At 41.4% G+C, this 18316-nt stretch overlaps 1 protein-coding gene across 2 annotated transcripts in view; it reads right to left on the reverse strand.

The window, feature by feature from the left end:
* Positions 1–18316, reverse strand: part of TTC3 (tetratricopeptide repeat domain 3) — a 56809-nt gene that overhangs the window by 17345 nt on the left and 21148 nt on the right. For both annotated transcript variants that reach the window (XM_035116758.3, XM_035116757.3), the window contains exons 15-32: positions 16572–16629; positions 15525–15582; positions 15133–15208; positions 13888–14025; positions 13140–13220; positions 11996–12108; positions 10494–10620; positions 9527–9646; positions 9262–9363; positions 9084–9176; positions 8772–8833; positions 8016–8152; positions 7567–7896; positions 5961–6212; positions 4820–4866; positions 3843–3896; positions 2309–2385; positions 935–1087 (exon numbers count right to left, since the gene is read on the reverse strand). In XM_035116758.3, the coding sequence (XP_034972649.3) occupies positions 935–1087; positions 2309–2385; positions 3843–3896; positions 4820–4866; positions 5961–6212; positions 7567–7896; positions 8016–8152; positions 8772–8833; positions 9084–9176; positions 9262–9363; positions 9527–9646; positions 10494–10620; positions 11996–12108; positions 13140–13220; positions 13888–14025; positions 15133–15208; positions 15525–15582; positions 16572–16629 (2078 nt within the window). The remainder of the gene's footprint in view (positions 1–934; positions 1088–2308; positions 2386–3842; positions 3897–4819; positions 4867–5960; positions 6213–7566; positions 7897–8015; positions 8153–8771; positions 8834–9083; positions 9177–9261; positions 9364–9526; positions 9647–10493; positions 10621–11995; positions 12109–13139; positions 13221–13887; positions 14026–15132; positions 15209–15524; positions 15583–16571; positions 16630–18316) is intronic.

The following is an 18316-nucleotide window of genomic DNA, read 5'->3' on the forward strand; positions in this document are numbered from 1 at the left end:
GATGACAGAATTAATGTTGTCACCCTAAGCACCAAACCATGTCTTATGATGCCCAAGACCATCATGCCAACTTGCCTCCTCCTCACTGGCGACCAACAGGCATTTTTAAACACCTTTGCCAACTTGAACAAGCAGGAGTCAATGCTTTGGGGGGCAATGATTAAAACTGTGTGAGTTTCAGGTGCGAATGTGTCAAGGAAAAAGGAACTAGAGATGCACACAAAAGAGAGGAATGCTTTAGAGAAGAAACACATAGGAAAAGAAGTGGCCCATCGGATTTCCAATACCCATCCCTTAAAAAATTCATTTCCACTTTTCTTGCTTTCTTCAGCAGCTAGAAGGCAGAAGTAAACGTCAGGAAACAAGAGAAGAGGAGGAGGAGTTTGGACTTGATATCCTGCCTTTCACTCCCCTTAAGGAGTCTCCAAGCGGCTAACATTCTCCTTTCCCTTCCTCCCCCACAACAAACACTCTGTGAGGTGAGTGGGGCTGAGAGAATTCAGAGAAGTGTGACTAGCCCAACGTCACCCAGCAGCTGCATGTGGAGGAGCGGGGAAGCAAACCCGGTTCGCCAGATAACGAGTCCACCGCTCTTAACCACCACACTGGCTATTCTGTTAGTGCTGAGTAATCAGTACCCAAGTATAACCACTGGTAATCACAGGAAGATTTCAATGTCAGGACAGTCTGAAGCACATGCTCTTGTTCCTATGCCTTACTGCTAGCACCTATGTGCTCAATCCCCAAACTGCTTTTGAAATCCAGGGGAGTTAAAAGATTCCGTTTTGGAGTTTGGGTGGGAGCAGACTCGAGAGAAAACTCTAAATCCCAATCCTCCTCTGGGAAGGGGGATGGTGCCTGTATCCAAGGGACCCCAGCTCTACCTCCATTCTTTTTTTGTTTGTTGAAAATAAAGAAGGAAATGGAAACATACTCATATAAGCTTTCACATGTTGGGTCTGGGTAATTGTCCAAAATTCTCTGGTAACTGCTACTGGAGGAAAAATTATTATACAAAGCTTCAAATATCGCCACCTGCTCATTAAGACCATCTGGGATTCTGAAAGGGTCACGTGGATTCATAAAACTGTTGGGAAGACAAAGAATGGACTTTAAGAAGAGCAAGCTTCTTATGAATGGAAAGCTCCCCATTCACAGTGAACAATAAAAAACTCAACATAGGCATAGGCCATAGCAATAACAAAGAGACAGGCTTTCAAGCGTAAGATGAAGATTAAGACAGAATAAAAATAAACTAAGACAATAAAAAACAACCTCAGCTGTACAATTTACAGTCAATAATAGGAGCACTGACATAGTCTGGATATTTTGCAGCTGTAAGGGCAACAGTACGTACTTTCTGGGTTACCTCCTTATTAATATCTGCAAATAAATGCTCTACTTGCTACCTGTCTATTAAGTTCAATTCATCCCACCAGGAATTACGATAGGAATGTCCCTCTTATGTCATCAGAGATGGAACACTGATATATATTCATGTGGGATATTTTCTGTAATGGCTTCTCAAAAATCCAATGGCAGAGATTTAACAGGAAAATTATAACAATGTTTCCCTGGAACTGCTGGTAGCATTTGAATCTGGAGTAAAGGATTTCCTCAGGGGGGGGGGAGGACAGAGGTTCAATAAATAGAATTTGTCATATTTAAATATCATCATAGCACATCTTAAACTTGGTTACAAGGCACTTTGCACTTCCAAGTTGTCATGGATTCTGTTCTTAACTATTGTTGGGGGCATAAAGCTTAATTAATTAGTCCAAAAAAACCCCCATGTTGCACCTTTCTAATTCTCAGTCACTCATTTAATCAATAGATCAAGAAAAAAATACAAGGGTTTCATTTCTCAAAAGTAACATTTTTCAGGTATCACAGCCTCCGAAGACATTGGGAAAGCACTAAATTGTAACAATGAGGAATTAAGATGTTGAATTGAATGTTACCCTATTAGTTTGTGAGTGTTAAGTGAATCAAGCTGCCTGGTTAGTAATTTTATTTTTCAGTTTTCTTTATTTAAATACACTGTAACAATTGCAGTTCAAAGGCTTATATCTCTTTTCTATAAAATGTCACTACGTGCTTCAGGTGCCATAAAAAGCAAAACGAAACAGAGGCACATGCATAACTCTCTCACTGGAATCAAAGGAATTTAACAGTGTACTAGTGTTCTCAAAGGTAAGTCCCATTGAGTTCAAACAGACATACTTCCAGGTAGGTTAGTTTAGGATTGCAGGCTAAAGGTGTTTTGGCAAGAGCGTGCTCCATGCATTTTTTGTGTGCCAGAACTTACAAGGTGCTTTCTTCTGAAAATATATTGTCTTCCTCTCGAGTTACTGTACCAACTCCACCAGACAGGACTAAAATAGACTAAATCAACAAGGAAAGAATTGAAACTTGTTACATAATGACATGTAAAATTTTAAATCTTCAGAATTCAACAGACTCGTTTATATAATCCTTCTTCCCTAGTTCACATTTATTCAGATGCCCCCTTCCCCCCCCCAAAAAAAACCCCATGAGGTTTGGCAGTGGGATTGTATGAAAAGTAGATCACTCCACAATATTCAACTGTGCCCCCCACTGACAGAAGGTTCTGTTACAGTGGAAGCTTCTCTTCAAGGCAGGAGGGAGGAAATATTCACTGCTTCCCTCTTCAACCCCCTCCTCCCACACACCCCCAATCTGGATTGGAAGGGCATTTGGAACAACATGGGAGGTGGCACTGGCATTGAGGTGCAGGAGAAAACCAGCTCGTCCTCCTCCTTCCTATCCCCAGGAGCAACCTCTGGAGCAGAGAGCCTTTCAGCAGCAGTGGGGCGCAGCTGGATACACACCCAATTTTATTATTCAAAACTAGAAATACAAAGCAGGTAGAATACTCAATCCAGAGTGACTCTTTCAACCTGCAGCATATGCTTTTCTCCAAATCTACTGTTCCGCTTATAGGCAAAATTATCTTGATAATAGACAGGAGCGTAAAAAGCCGCCTTATATCACAACAGACTATTTTCGGATGAACAAGAGATAACTACTATCCACATTGACGAGCAGCAGGTCTCCAGGATTTTGGAGAGGGAACACGATCAGTCCCACCTGGACATGTCAGGCACCACCTCCTACTGAGCTATGGCCTTTCCCCCAACTGATTCATAATAACAACAACAATTTATTTATTTATTGATACCCCATCTGGCTGGGTTTCCCCAGCCACTTTGGGTAGCTTCCAACAAAAGATTAAAAAATACATTAAAACATCAGACATTAAAAACTTCCCTAAACAGGGCTGCCTTCAAAAATCTAAGGAGCTGGGCCATGCTGCTCAGAAGTCCCGGTCTCACTCTACCCCACTTCTGGCCATGCCAAGAGCAATATGCCACATGCCAGAAGCAACTGCCTTGTTGTTTCATCTGAACCTGGGCCCAAGGTTTGTTCCCTTCACATCAAACCACAAGGGTTAAAACCAAGCTTTGCTCTTGGCTTGCTGGTCATGGCCTGGCTGGAGAGAAGCAAATCACACGCCCAGCTTCAGGTGATGTGACAAAGCCAAGGCTTGTGGTTTGCTGCTCCTGGCATGGCTAGGGGCATGGAAGATGCAAAGTAGGGGCATCTAAGTAGCATGCACTACTAGCACACTGCTCGTCTGCATTTAAGTTAGCTAAACATCAGCTATGGTCTAACTTGGCATGTGAAGCAGGCCTGAGAAAGTCTAGAAAGAGTGAAGGAGAGAAGAAATTGAAGAGAGAACAGCACATCGGCATTTACTAGCTTCGCTTCTTTTGCTGCGTTCTACCAGCATGGGCTCCTTCAAATAAATAAAGATATACCTTTGGTTCCTTTGTCTTCTTTCGGTTTCTGTTTTTAACTTTGATAGTATTATTCTAGGCAGAAAAAGAGATGGTTTAGTAGTGACCACCACCAGGAAAAAATATTAGCATAACACTGCTTATTTTATTTGCACATTCTATTTCCATTCTTCACCTTCGCTAGCAAGGGAACAAAACCCCTACACCTGCTTCCTCAGTTCTTTTCTACTTTACCCCTTCAGAGCAACATGACGTCGTGTATAACTATTTCAATAAAAGCTCATCATGATGACAAACACCAAAACTAGATGATCGCCGTGTGGTGGTACCTCCCCCTTTGAAATGCTCCTCTCTCAGATATGAGGTTGGTGCTATCGCTTTACTTGTTTTGGTGATAAGTGGAAAAACATATTGATTTGCCCAGGTTTTTGCAGGAGTCTGTTGAGCCTACTACGAGGTTGCATGCCCTGCTGTGTACGTACAAAGGGTCCCTTAAGGGATGCCAGAAGGGTCTGCAGGACAAGCCACATCAGCAGAGACACGGTGTCTCTAACAAGCTAATAGGCAACATGAGAAACACCAGAAATTTGGTGAATACTGGAGATTTAAGTCTCAAGATTCCAATATCACGTGACTGGGCTGAAAGGGGTTTGGAACAGGTTTAAGTCTTTCCTTGCCTTGTTATCATCCCCACCGCACCTCAGAACACCCCTTTTCAGGGACTTTCACTAGCATTAAGTCCCACTGGTTGAGCTGTGGTGAGGGACACCCCGGGGAATCTCTGGCTCAGCTAGGGGCAAAGCCAAAGATCTCCTGAATGGAAAGCTCTCTCATCCTGGCGGACCGTGGGTTTGGACTGCGCTGTAACTCTAACAAATGTATGTTATAAAAGCAGCTGTGCAATATAAGGGAAATGCTCTACCTAAATATATTAGAAAGGGTTCTGATCGCAATGTATTTGTTTCAATTTCAAGAAAGGAATAAACATAAAAACTTACTGAGACAGTTGCATTCTCTTCCTTCCTTATTACAGTATACCGATTATCTATTTTTAAAATAAATTTTATTTTAAAAAACGGAACAAAAATCTAATACAAAAGCACAAAACTCTCAACGGTTTTGAACAATTGCACCATAACTTTAGTAAATAGCCCCCTGTCCTCTCGCGGTTGTGCATATGCTTTAAATCATTATACAGTGGTACCTCTGTTTAAGAAAAGCCCGGTTTAGGAACCTTTTGGTTTACAAACTCTGCAAAACCGGAAGTAGTGTCTTGGTTTGAGAACTTTACCTTGGTCTAAGAATGGAATCCGAACAGTGGGACGGCAACGGTGGTGGGAGGCCTCATTAGGGAAAGCACGCCTCGGTTTAAGAACAGTTTTGGTTTAAGAACGGACTTCCGGAACGGAATAAGTTCCTAAACCAAGGTACCACTGTACTATATAGAGATATCTAACCATGTTGTCCAAATAATTACAGTACTTTGATAAGAGACCTGAGTTCTTACAACAGAGTATAAATGATATTTTTAGCTGCGTAAAGCCAATTGTTCTGAATCAGAAGAAACTTGCCTACGTTTCTTCTATCTGAATCAGAAGAAACTTGCCTGCTGAAATCAGTACAGTTGTACCTTGGTTTTTGAACGCCTTGTGACTCGAATGTTTTGGCTCCCAAATGCCGCAAACCTGGAAGTGAGTGTTCTGGTTTGCAAACTTTTTTTGGAAGCTGAATGTCCGACAGGGCTTCCAATTGGCTGGAAGCCGCTCTCTTGATTTCTGAACTTTTTCAGAAGTTGAAACGACTTCCGGAACGGATTCCATTCGAGAACCAAGGTACGACTGTACATGTTTATGACTAAAGTGATATTGAATACATAAACCACCATACACAGCAACAAATTCAGAACCCGCCCCATCCAGAAAGCAGCATCTCCCCACACCTGCAATTAGGAGGATAATGGAACATGGGGTTTTGCATTTCCCTTCCCACGTGAGCTGAACCACTTGCACAGAACCTACAATTTACCTCGTCTGAATCCTTTCGTGGTTTCCCACTCTTGTTCCCCTCACAAAACTGATAGAAGTCATTGATAAATTTAAAGGGATAATGAACTCCCTTTGATCGTTCTAGTATACTTACCCATGTTATCAAAATAGTCATCTAAGTACTGAAGGAGAGATGGAAAATTCTCTCTGTTCTCTTCTAAGAGCCATAAAAAACACCGAAGTTCTATCAACGATAGCTCATCTATCATTTCTGGAGATGTGCAGGTGAACTCCCTGCCTAGTTTAATGCTATATTTCTCATTCCACAGCACTGCTATGAAGTCAAGATCAAGCTGTAAGATGTATGTTCCATACTTGGCGAAAAATTGTTTTGTAGCTTTTAAACCTGCAAAAATAAAAATAAATTCTAACACCAAAAAGTGGATTAACATAACAGAAGGTATTTTGCCCTCAGGGCAGACATGCACAAGGATTTGACCTGCTTACATTTCAAGGAAGCATTCTTTGGGGTAGATCTCCAAGAATTAGACCAACTAGACAAAGGATAGTATAGTGAAAAACTCAGGATCTGGAACTTGTTAAAATTACCAGCACCTGACTCAAAGCTGGGGTGGGGGGACGATACTAGGAGCCATTGCTCTTTGCAATATGCGGGGAGGGAAGCTGTAAATACTATTGTTGGTATTTACCGTTCACAAAACGGTTTCTGATCAAGTGAAGGCATTTGCTAATGGAAAAGAGGAAGCCATTTTCACCAGTACCCCTCCTCTCTGAAAATCTGCTCTAGAGGGTTGTGGAAACATCTGGAAGAGCACAGAATGTAGTGTGTGTGCAGGGAAACTCAGAGAAAATCACCCTCCTCTTCTCCCACCAAGTCATTCATAAAGGCCTCTGCCAAATGAGAAGTCCATCTGGATTGAGCCCACTGAGAGCTGGCTATGGATACAAGTATCCTATCATAAAGTAACTACAAACAAAACTGATTCACACAGCTGTCAGAAAATTGTCTGCCTGAACAGTATGAGAAAATGCAAAGATGCAAAAGCAAAACTAGCGGTGTACTGAGAGCAGGCATAGGCAAACTCGGCCCTCCAGTTATTTGGGGACTACAACTCCCATCATCCCTAACCACTGGTCCTGTTAGGTAGGGATGATGGGAGTTGTAGTCCCAAAACATCTGGAGGGCAGAGTTTGCCTATGCCTGGCTAAGAGTTAAGAACAAATGAGCATCTTGGTTTGAACGTCTTCTCAGCAAACAATTCTAAGCAGGACATGTGCAGTCTAATATATTGAGAGTATTTTGAGAATATTAAAGGAGCATAATAAAACTTGGAAATTAGTACAAAAATTAAAAAATAAGGAACAAGAATTGCATTGGAAATTTAATTATTGCTACCCAAATCTTGCTTGTAAAAAACTGAAAACAGCAATGATCAAAACTTTGGAATGTTGTAGGAAATTACAGTGCTGGCCAGCAAGGGCATACATTTTCCAATTACGTATATCCTTGCTTTTGATATTTAAAGCATAACCTTCTGCTTTAACTATAAATATAAACAGAGAGGGATTTGTTGACCCCAGTTCCTAACTTTTATTTTCCAGATCAGCTACAATCGCAGCCAGCTCTCATATCTAATGTGAACAAGCCTAATACATAAATGCTCAAGGGTTAAAACCCTGTAATGGAACTAAGCCTCAGTTTTATGTTACTGTATAAACCACAAATAACTTGGTCTTACCATTACTATCAAGCTGTTTCATTAAGTCGTGTAGTTTAGGATCCACTTCTTCAAGCTCACTTAAAACATGAACAAAAATTCTTGTTGCCACTCTATTATTTTTGTCAATGACGGAGCTTACAATCCGATCCATTACTTCAACTGAGGTGACACAGTTTGTTGAAAACAGTGTGTGCTCCGCTTCGCCAATTACCCACCACGAAAACAGTTCATTAAGAAGTTTGAAGCCATCATGTACACCTCTCCGTATTTTCTCAAAATTCTGCATAATAAGCTGCAGGACTCTATCCCCAGCAAAATAATTCTTGTGAACAAGACCACCACCACTCCCTAAGATTAAAAAGCAAAAACAAAACAGTGAATGCCCAGATACACAAGAGAAACGCAGGAACCCACATTGGGGGGGGGGAATCAAGGTATTCTCAATACAGGTATTTACTGTCACATACCTTTATCACTATCATCATTTGATATAGAGTCTGCTGTGTGAAGTACTTCTGCAAAGTTCCCTAGTGACAGCAAAGTGTCTTCTTTCATTAATTTCCTCTTCAATTTCCTCTCCTGTTTTTTCTGTAGGGTCCTAGAACTGACACAGCCAACTTAAAGTGAAGCCTTTTATTTTTAAAGCAATTGGACATTTTTTCGGTTGAAATGTAAATATTCAAGACTACCGCTCTTTCAGGAAAAATAAGTCTCCTGGCCTGTTAATATACGACAGAAGCTCCCAAGAGAGTCAGCTGGCCTTTCAATGAGCTGCCTGATGCTGGTATCTGAAGAAGTGTGCATGCACACGAAAGCTCATACCAAAATATAAACTTAGTTGGTCTTTAAGGTGCTACTGAAGGATTTTTTTTATTTTGGATCAATCATAGCAGACACATGAAGACGTAATCCGGCGGCAATCCTTATGTGAAGGTCATCACAACACTAAATGCGGACAGGCCTTCAAGTATCCAAATATATATTCAGGATTGTATCCAGTAAGGTCCTTCCAGCAAACAAAAGTCTCCCTTAACCAGAGGACGAGATAGAGACAATTTCGGCCAGTTTTCCTTACCCTACTCTGAATATTTCCTGCCATGGACAACAGGTGGCGATACAACCCCCCCCCTCCCCGTGTTCTTCAGTGAGACTAACATCTTGTACCAGCCGCTCTGAAAACTAACTGCTAGTACCGGTATTATTTGACTAGCTAGGAAACTTACCTTGTGCATTCCTGTTTAACAATGGGCCTTGGGGGATTCTTGCTTTTTATTTTATCTTCAAACTAAGAGGAGAAAAGAAAAACGGTAGCTTCAAAGATTTATTTTCCGTAACAGCGCTTTATTAGAATTGTAGAAAATAGAATAGATACTGTTTTGACATTAGGTCAAAGCAAAGAAACGAAAATGGAATTTATATAGTATGACAACAAAATTGGAAATGTTGAATGCAGGTAATAAGAGAGGTTTCTTTTCATCTAATTCCATTTCTAGTATTTATATTATAAAAAATACCAACCAGAAATCAATTCTTACCTCACATTTGATTAAACCAGAGGAGCTGAAGACAGCAATATTAGAAATGAGACCTCTACAATCTGGAGTGAAACATAGCTCTCGGAGGAAGTCCTGTGGGTGTGAGCAAAAAATGGACTTGTGGGTAGGATTTCGCTACAGAGGCTGCAGAAGTAAAGCACTAAATGTTTGATGTTACCTTGTCAGTTTTATCTGTATATCTTGCTGCTTTCAACTTCTTCCAACAGCTTACATGAAACTCCACGTTACATTGTTCACAGCAGGTAACACGTATAAAACCCTAAAAAGTTTGGAGATCACAGATAAGTGAGCACTGCGAGTTCATCAGTAAGGCACCACTTATATTAGGAATATTCAAAACATATTTTGCATAAGCCTCTTAAGAGAAAGTCCACCTAAATTAAAAGTATTTGAAAATCCTGTTCAACAACCTTCATATTTACCTTGAAATCTGGGTCGCTAAAATAGATTTTTATTTTCTGCGCTTGGCACTGCTGGTAGCGACAAACTGCATGTGGAGCTGGAGGAAACCTGCATTCTTCAATGTGATCTTGCAATATAACCTATGAACCAGCAAAGAAAATTAAATATTGTAGCATCTGCCCTGGAAATTCTGTACTACCAAGTGTGCATGTTTATAAATGCAGTCTCATCTTGCAGAATACTGAATATTCATCATTTCCACAACTTCCAATTTCTCCCACTTTCTACTTTCTCCCACCCCACAGAGTATTAAGCTGCCTGTTAGGTAGGAATACACAGTATTGCTCACAGATTCATAGAATCAGAGAGTTGGGAGGGACCCCAAGGGTCATCGACTCCAACCCCCTACAATGGAGGAATCACAGCTAAAACATCCCTGGCAGATGGCCACCCAAGATCTGTTGATAAACCTCTAACAAAGGTTTCCAAAGTAGTCCGTTCTGCTACCAAACTACAAACAAAGCAAATGGGTTTATTGCTCTTTAATTTTGTTCTGTGAGGAAGGACTCAGGGGCAATCTCAGTGATGACGGTACAAATAAGTGAATGGTAATTGACCTAAATACAACTTCTGATGCTAGGACAATTAAGCTAATTATAACTGAGGTATTCTACAAAGATCCTATATTCAGTGCAGCTGGCAAGTCATTCAAAAGACTTCCTTGCCATTCAGGGACCCTTAGCAGGTATTTAGATCCCCAATTGCTGAGGGCAATCTTCATACTGGAAAGGATGGACAGTGCAACACATTCAGGTACGCTCACCTCCACTGAAGATGATTGGAAGATTCTCTGCTTTACCAATTTGTTCCTTGATGTAGTCCTCAGAATATAGACAGAACTGATTCTGGACAGTCACCACAGAAATGATATACAAACTAGGTTTTGTTTTGTTTTGTTTAGCTTTACAGGGTAACCATCTTACTTACTTGAAATTTTTCTGTTCTTGTCTCTTCAATAACTATGGAAGTTGTAGGCCACGTCAATACACCAGGCATAATCTTATGACTAACCATGGTCTTTGATTTCAAAAACTGGTCCAGAGCTTCTGAAAACCTATCGTGTACACCAAAAGACTCAACATCACATGCTATATCCAAGCACCCCTAGTGTTGGCATGAAAGATGAGTGTCATTTCTCTCCCCAGAACCCCAAACACAGTATGAAAATGGGAAGTAATTGTGGCTGGTTTAATTTTTAGTTCTGGCTATTTATTTATTTATTTATTTTATATACCACCCTATACCCAGAGGTCTCAGGACAGTTCACAGAAAAGATCACAGTATATAAAATCAAAAGAACAACAATAACCCAATAACTCCCCCCCCCAAGCGCTACATTTTAAAAGGGTATAGGATGTCAATCAGGTCAACCTGATTGGTTAAAAGGAACGTTTTTGCCTGGCGCCTAAAGGTATATAATGAAGACGCCAGGCAAACTTCCCTGGAGAGAGCATTCCACAGACGTGGAGCCACTGCAGAGAAGGCCCGTTCTCGTGTTGCCCCCCTCTGGACCTCTCGAGGAGGAGGCACACAAAGAAGGGCCTCAGAATATGATCTCAGGGTCCGGGTAGGTTCATATGCCTTTCTAACAGGAGGTAAACGTGAACTCTGGATTCCATAGTCCCTTTTAAAATGAAGAGGCAGCTTAAGTCAAGCATGCTCTCTCCCCTCACCTTGACACAGTAGTGCAGTGGTGAGGGCTGCCACGATTGTTTACTCATCTTGCTTTCTTCCTGATCACTTTTGGCAACGGCTGTTTTCCCTAGAGCAAAAGGGCAGACTTCCCTCTTCTCCCAGGCAGCTTCTCACAAGTTATCAGAGGGAGCAGAAACCCATTTGATAGGGAACAAACAGCCACTGAGGGCAAGCGGAAAGCAAAAGCAGCCTGTACAACAGGAGTGGCTTAGAATCCCTCCTTGTCAGAAGAGCAAGCCATGGGGGAGTCTTCACCACCCCATGCTACTTGAACTGCATGCTGTAAGGCAAACTCGTTGACCAGGGGTCAATACAGAGGGTAGTTTGATTATGAGTGACCCCTACATCTTAAACAGCACCAAGCCATCAAGCAAAACTGTTGGCTATCACATTTCTTTCCAATTTGATCACAGGCCACAGGCATATTTTTAATTCTCTCACTAAACATATATTTCATCTCAAATAAGCCTGCCTTCACAGAGAGCGGTATTAGCGGACAACTGAATAGGTAAACGAAATTTCTGAATTCCTCCCTAAGGGTTCACATATGTGATACAAACGTTTTGTCCTCTTTGGTCTTCCACTCTGACTATTCTTCTCTAGTGCGATCAGACTAAATGCGAAACGGACAAATTCAAGAGGTGCAAGAACTGTCCTCAGACAAGGTATTTAAGGGATCAGGTTTTTAAAAGAACAAATTAGCTCAATTTCCAAAATCAACATATTATACTCACCTATTTTGTCTCAAATATACTTTTCCAATTCCATAATGTGCTAAGCAATCAAATCTCACTTTCTCATACTTCTCAATTATGTTATTGAAATGGTCTTTGGCTTTGGTTAGTTCCTTTGAAAGAAATGAAACGGTTTGATAACAATTTCAGACAAAAATAGTTACAGCACACGATGGAGATTTCAAGACTTCTTGGGATAGCATGAAATCTGATAAAGAATGTTAGGTGCTTACCGTAAAGGTAAAGCCAGTTTAAAATAACTGAGGTTGAGAATTTTGACAATGACATGTGATGCCTTCGTAGATAAATCAGACCATTTTTGTTTTCAATATGTGTGGTATACCACAAAGGCTACTAATACCACAAGGATACAAAAGGCTTCCGAAGTAAAATAAACTAATACATTTGCCTTCTATGACTGTCAGCAAAAAATATAGGCACCTATGGGACAGAACTACCATGTTTCTCATATTATAAGACACGTCTTATATTTATTTTTTCCTCAAAAAAAAACCCCACTATGGCTTATTTTCAAGGGATGTCTTATTTTTTTCCTCCTCCTCCTGCCGCGGCCGGCATTGCTGCTGCGCCTATCACTATGTCTTATTTTCGGGGTATGGCTTATATTCCTTGAATGCTTAAAAATCCTGCTATGGCTTATTTTATGGGTATGTCTTAAAATATGAGAAACAGGGTATGCATGATAAATTTCCACCATACTGACATGCACTGCAGAAGCAAGCTACTTTTAGATTTTGAAATTTAAATGTCAGGATAGCAGTCCTGAAGTTTCCCAACTCCTTGCCTACAGGTCCTTGGATTCTTGAGTTTCATACTCTGTTTTAAATAAAACAATATCCCCATGACTGCACACAATTCATTGAACATATGGTTGAAAATCTTTGTTCAAATTGAAGATTATTTATACAATACATTTGCATATGGGTTCAACTTCATGATTTCAAGATTTGAAATTTGTTACAAATTTTTAAAAAATGGCATTTCCCTTCCATCATAATACCCTGCTGCAAACAGTTTAGATGGGAGCAAGTTATTAATTCCTGTCCTAGCTAAGTCAGCAGCCACCCACTGTTCTAATAAGACATTGGGGGAGGAGTCCAACACGTAATAGCTTGAATCTTACCTCAGGCTGCCCTATTCCAAGGAGAGCAGTAGCATAGCCATAGAGGATGACAACATAATCAACAACCGCAAGGTTCAATGGCTGCATCAAGTTTGAAAAATAATAATAATAAAGAGAAGACAAGGGAAAAAAATATTTGTCATTAAAAATCACATCCTCAAGTTAACAGAACTTGACAGAAAGAATAGTATCCATTGGAACCTGTACTTTATACACATTCAGTTTCTGTCTGCTCAACCGCATCTGATCCCTATACTAGACAAGATTACTTTGTTCATAAATCTTTAACCCAACGTTTTGCAAATATCTAGGGTGATATACAACCAGGTTGTACTGAAGAGTAGACTGAAATCAATGGACTTAAGTAACTGCCCACTGATTTCAATTACTTTATGCTGGTTATTTCTAATGTTGGATGCCACCCTTAGCCTTACAGAGAACTGAATCGTAGAAACAAGTTATTTTGCCTTTATAATCTACTATGACACAGAAATTAGAAAGACAGTTTCCCCTAGTCTACACAAAATGCACAAAACCTGGAATATGGATTTCAGAGGCACTGAAAAACCATTTTGCATATTCCCTGTTCTGTTTTCCAGAAATTTCAATTACTTAGCACAATATAATAGTGGATGTACTTCTTAATAAAACTAACCTTTACCCTTTTCTTATGAATGCTTAAAAGAACCATAAACATATACAGAAGGTAAAACTTATCTTGAGCAGACCATGGCATTCTTCCTATTACCTGTAGGCTGGATGGATCTAGAATATTTAACAATCGTGCAAAGGATTGTTCAGCATTGTGAAAGCGTTGATCCATCAAAGAGATACACCCATCTTCTACAGAACTCTTCAATGTTTCTAATGACAGTATTATATTCCCCTGCAGAAATCAACAAGGGACAAATGTTGTCTGTTTCCTTTATCAAAACATTACGCTTATCCAACCAGTAATACACGTTGTTTGAATTTAATATTTCACATTTTTATTTCATTTTACAAAAATATTACTCAAATTTTAATTCTGTAGCAATCTTAGGGAGCTGAAATGGCACGCAAACTGTAACACAAACAAACCCAGGAGACTTTGAGACTATTCAAATAAGCCCTTCAAAATATGTACTATTCCAAGCTGGCAAAATAGATAAAAGTCACGGGGGGGGGGGGGGGGAGAGACAGAAACAGGTCACTCCCATGATCTGATTATTCTGTTTATAAGGACCCACCTGCCCCTTTCCTCCGGGAATAAGAGTAGGGCCAGGATGCCACTGTCCACTAAGAAGGAAGAACTTTCACGACAAATTCAATGTTTCTTACCCCTGCTCCAGGGTTAAGACAAACCCACCCTGTTCCTTACAGAAAGAACTGTACAATCGTTAGCACATAGCTCTCTATCATTTCAATTTGGATTGCAGTCTGGTCTGAAGACTACTACGAACATAAAATGCAAATAAGAGTGGGTAAAGACTTGTGCAGCTGGCATACTGTTTTGTGGTCTTCCCCTGGACCTCAGGCTAAGAAGAAATCCCAGCTGAGACTAGGAAACTGGCTAGCAAGGGCGCATGTCCAATGCTGCACTCGTGGGGTTCCGTTGGCACAACAGGACCTCCTCTCCTCCCTCCACGTGCCCCCAAAATATATTCCAGAGTGTCCCTGAACCCTCCAGAGCTGATTTTGAGCACACCCAGGGGACAGGAGAAGAAAGCTCCACTGCAGGCATGGATGTATAGCACACCAGTGGAGTTGCAGTGTTAGATACAGCCCACAATTTCTAAAAAGTACTTGGTGCTGTGTTTTACTTGTACATGTGAAGGCAACACTATGAACCCAACAGACTCCCATAACAAAAAGCTGCCTGGTTTTAAATATTCAATGGGGGCTGCTGCTGTATAATGTTCTACATGCCTTTCACCAACCATCTGTAAACAGCATTCCTGACATTCAGTAAATTCTTAAATTCTCAATGTCACGCTTTTTACATATCTGTTACCTGTTGCACAGCACTAAAGGGAGCTTTCTGTTTGTCCAGACATTTTTGAGAATCAGTTTTTGAATTCAGCTCATCTCTGTAATCAAAAAACATAGTTACTTTTGCCATTAATAACTCAAATGCACACACATTGCATGCTCTAAAAACCAACAACCTGGAAAACCTGCCCCTGGGAAGCAGGGATTGTCCCCAACCTCACATGTGCACCAGGGACCAGGGACCTGGTGACGTTCCCCCCCACCCCCAGCTATCATGGCCAATAAAAAAATGTGGACACCCAGGTATGAAAGCTACAATAAATAAAGGTGTTAAGGTGAAACCCAAAAAACATTTCAAAGGGAAGTTCTGAATCTGAAAGCATTTCCACTATTATAATGGAAGAGAAACTATACCTTGTCTTTTCAAAGTCACTCATTTTGCTCCTGGATTTTCCTGGATTTTCCCTCAGCCCTGTCATGAGGGGAAAGGGGAAAAAATCATTTTGAACCTGGTTATTTTCCTAAAAAAGAACCACACACTTTGCATCAAAAATTTCAGGGAAGTATACAAAGAAGCTGAAAATCTGACAGGGCTGAAAAAAGCAACATGCTAATGCTTAGAACAGGCATCCCCAAAATGCGGCCCTCCAGATGTTTTGGCCTACAACTCCCATGATCCCTAGCTAGCAGGACCAGTGGTCAGGGATGGTGGGAATTGTAGTCCCAAAACATCTGGAGGGCCGAAGTTTGGGGATGCCTGGCTTAGAAACTGATTGTTATGTGCCAACACTGTACAAAGCTGACTCCAAGAATTCTGATGTCTATACCTTGGTCTATGCCAGTGTTTCTCAACCTTTTTTGGGCCACGGCACACTTGTTCCGTGAAAAAAATCACGAGGCACACCACCATTTAAAAAGTTAAAAAATTTAACTCTGTGCCGCCCTATATTATAATTATGACTGTAAGAAACACTTGCCAAATATTGGTTTCCGGCGGGTAAGTGTTGTGTATTGGCGGCCGCCAGGCTCGTTTGCACTGAGCTAAGGGAAAGAGGAGGAGAAATATTGCTTTCCGGCGGGTCAGTGTTGCTTATTGGCGGCCGCCAGGCACGTGACAATGCAAATCGCCCTTCTCGTCGCCGCAAGTCGCGGCACACCAGCCAGCGTCTCGCGGCACACTAGTGTGTCACGGAACAGTGGTTGAGAAACACTGGTCTATGCAATAATTTTCAAGCTTCACTCAGAGAGGAAAAAAGATGCAAGGATTGCTGAACAGAAATGGAATGAATTGTGTGTGGAGGCACCAGATACGGAGGGCAGCAGGGAGCAGCGTGCAGAGGCCCTGATCCAGTCGCAGAGCCACTCCATCCTGATGGAGCAACATTAGCCTCTGCGTGACACACTAATGTTTTGGGGTATCCATACCATGGAGCACATATGGTCTAACTTATTTTAACTTACCTGATGAAATATCTGAAAGACGATCTTTGTTTTCTTTAGTTAAGGTATTAGCAGCTACCTGTGAAAAGATAAAAAATTAGAGTTTCCTCCCACCGCACCAGAAAGGGGCATGTTGCTAAAACCACCCACCTGAATAGATTTCCCTGATATGAAGAGTTGTGCGTGTTCACCCATGGAAATGGAAGAACTCAAATGCTTCCACCAGGACGACATCTTAGGCCGTGAGTTCCAAATCTCCTTAACTGTCTAACTGTGCTCAGAGCAGGCTGGCAATGTTAAAATACTTGCTAAATCAGATGTGCAGTTACAAAGATTCCTGGGGAAGACTGAAGCCCAACACACCCAACTTGCATAATGCAACTTAGGAGGCAGCTACACCGCCTAACCTAAGGACTGGAAGATAGGTTTAGCCTTCACTGCCTAAGCGCGTGCAAGAGTAATGCTTCACTTTTCCCCAGCAAGAGTGAATTCCCCACCAACCCACTTACATGAAGGAAGTAAACGGATGCATTCAGGAAGCTGCTAGGGTAGGGCTAAACATGCTCACAACCCCTGGTGACCCTTGTGGCCAAGATAGGGAGGGGGCAGGTTTTGCTGCCTCTTAACCCAGCCCTATAGAAAAGGATGGGAACTTCAAAGCTTCAACTCTGTTCATGTATATCCCCATTTTTGGACTATGTTTCCTGATCACACAGTGCAAAAGGGTGTGATATATCAGCACCTATGCTTCAATCTACCTATTGCTATTTACCAATTTTTACGTAGGATATTAATTATTCCTATACAGTGGTACCTTGGAAGTCGAACGGAATCTATTCCGGAAGTCCGTTCAACTTCCAAAACGTTTGGAAACCAAGGTGCGGATTCCGATTGGCTGCACAGGAAGCTCCTGCAGCCAATCAGAAGCCGTGGAAGTCGCGTCGGATGTTTGGGTTCCAAAGAACGTCCGCAAACCAGAACACTCACTTCCGGGTTTGCGCGTTTGGGAGCCAAAACGTTCAACTCGCAAGGGGTTCGGGATCCAAGGTTCGACTATGCTAAGAGTCCTGGGTTAAGCAGGGCAGAGAGATTGGGATCAATAACCTCCAGGCACTACTTCCCAGTTACAGTGTCATCTGCTGTCTGCCCATCAATTGAGATTAGGCCCAGCTCATCCTGTTCCATGCCCCACTCCGGGTACTAGCAAAAGAAACCGCATTTCAAATGCAGAATGTGATAGCATAGTAAACAAGAGAAAGAGCTAAAATGCAATGCCCCGCTTGACTCTCACCCATGTGATCTCAGGCAATCCATTCTCCCTCAGCCCACCCACCATCCCCATCTGCTTAACAGGAATAATAAATACCAACCTCTATAACAAAGTTGTAATAATTACAAAATAATGTACACGGAGTGCTCTAAACATCTGAAAGCACTACTGTATATAAACGGCTTATATTTTCCAGCAGCTGGCAGGAAGGTGCCTAGCTGCAGTTCCACTACTCTTAAGGTGTTCTTGGCAAACAGGAAGCAGCTATATGTCTACTGTTCTTAAATAAGAAGCCTCTCAATTTGAACGGAAAGAAAGTAACTTTTCGAGTCATTACTTGCTCAATACCCAGTTAGCATCCAAAAGGCTGCCAAATAAAACTCCAACGTAATTGTTTAATACCTGTTTTTTCTTGCTTTTGCCAAAATTTCCACCCATTGAAAAGGAGCACTGCTGTAATTTAACTCTGCATACGCACTTTGCCAATCTTCAAGTC

The sequence above is a fragment of the Zootoca vivipara genome, chromosome 4 (genome assembly GCF_965207765.1).
Source record: "Zootoca vivipara chromosome 4, rZooViv2.hap1.1, whole genome shotgun sequence".
Classification (NCBI taxonomy): domain Eukaryota; kingdom Metazoa; phylum Chordata; class Lepidosauria; order Squamata; family Lacertidae; genus Zootoca; species Zootoca vivipara.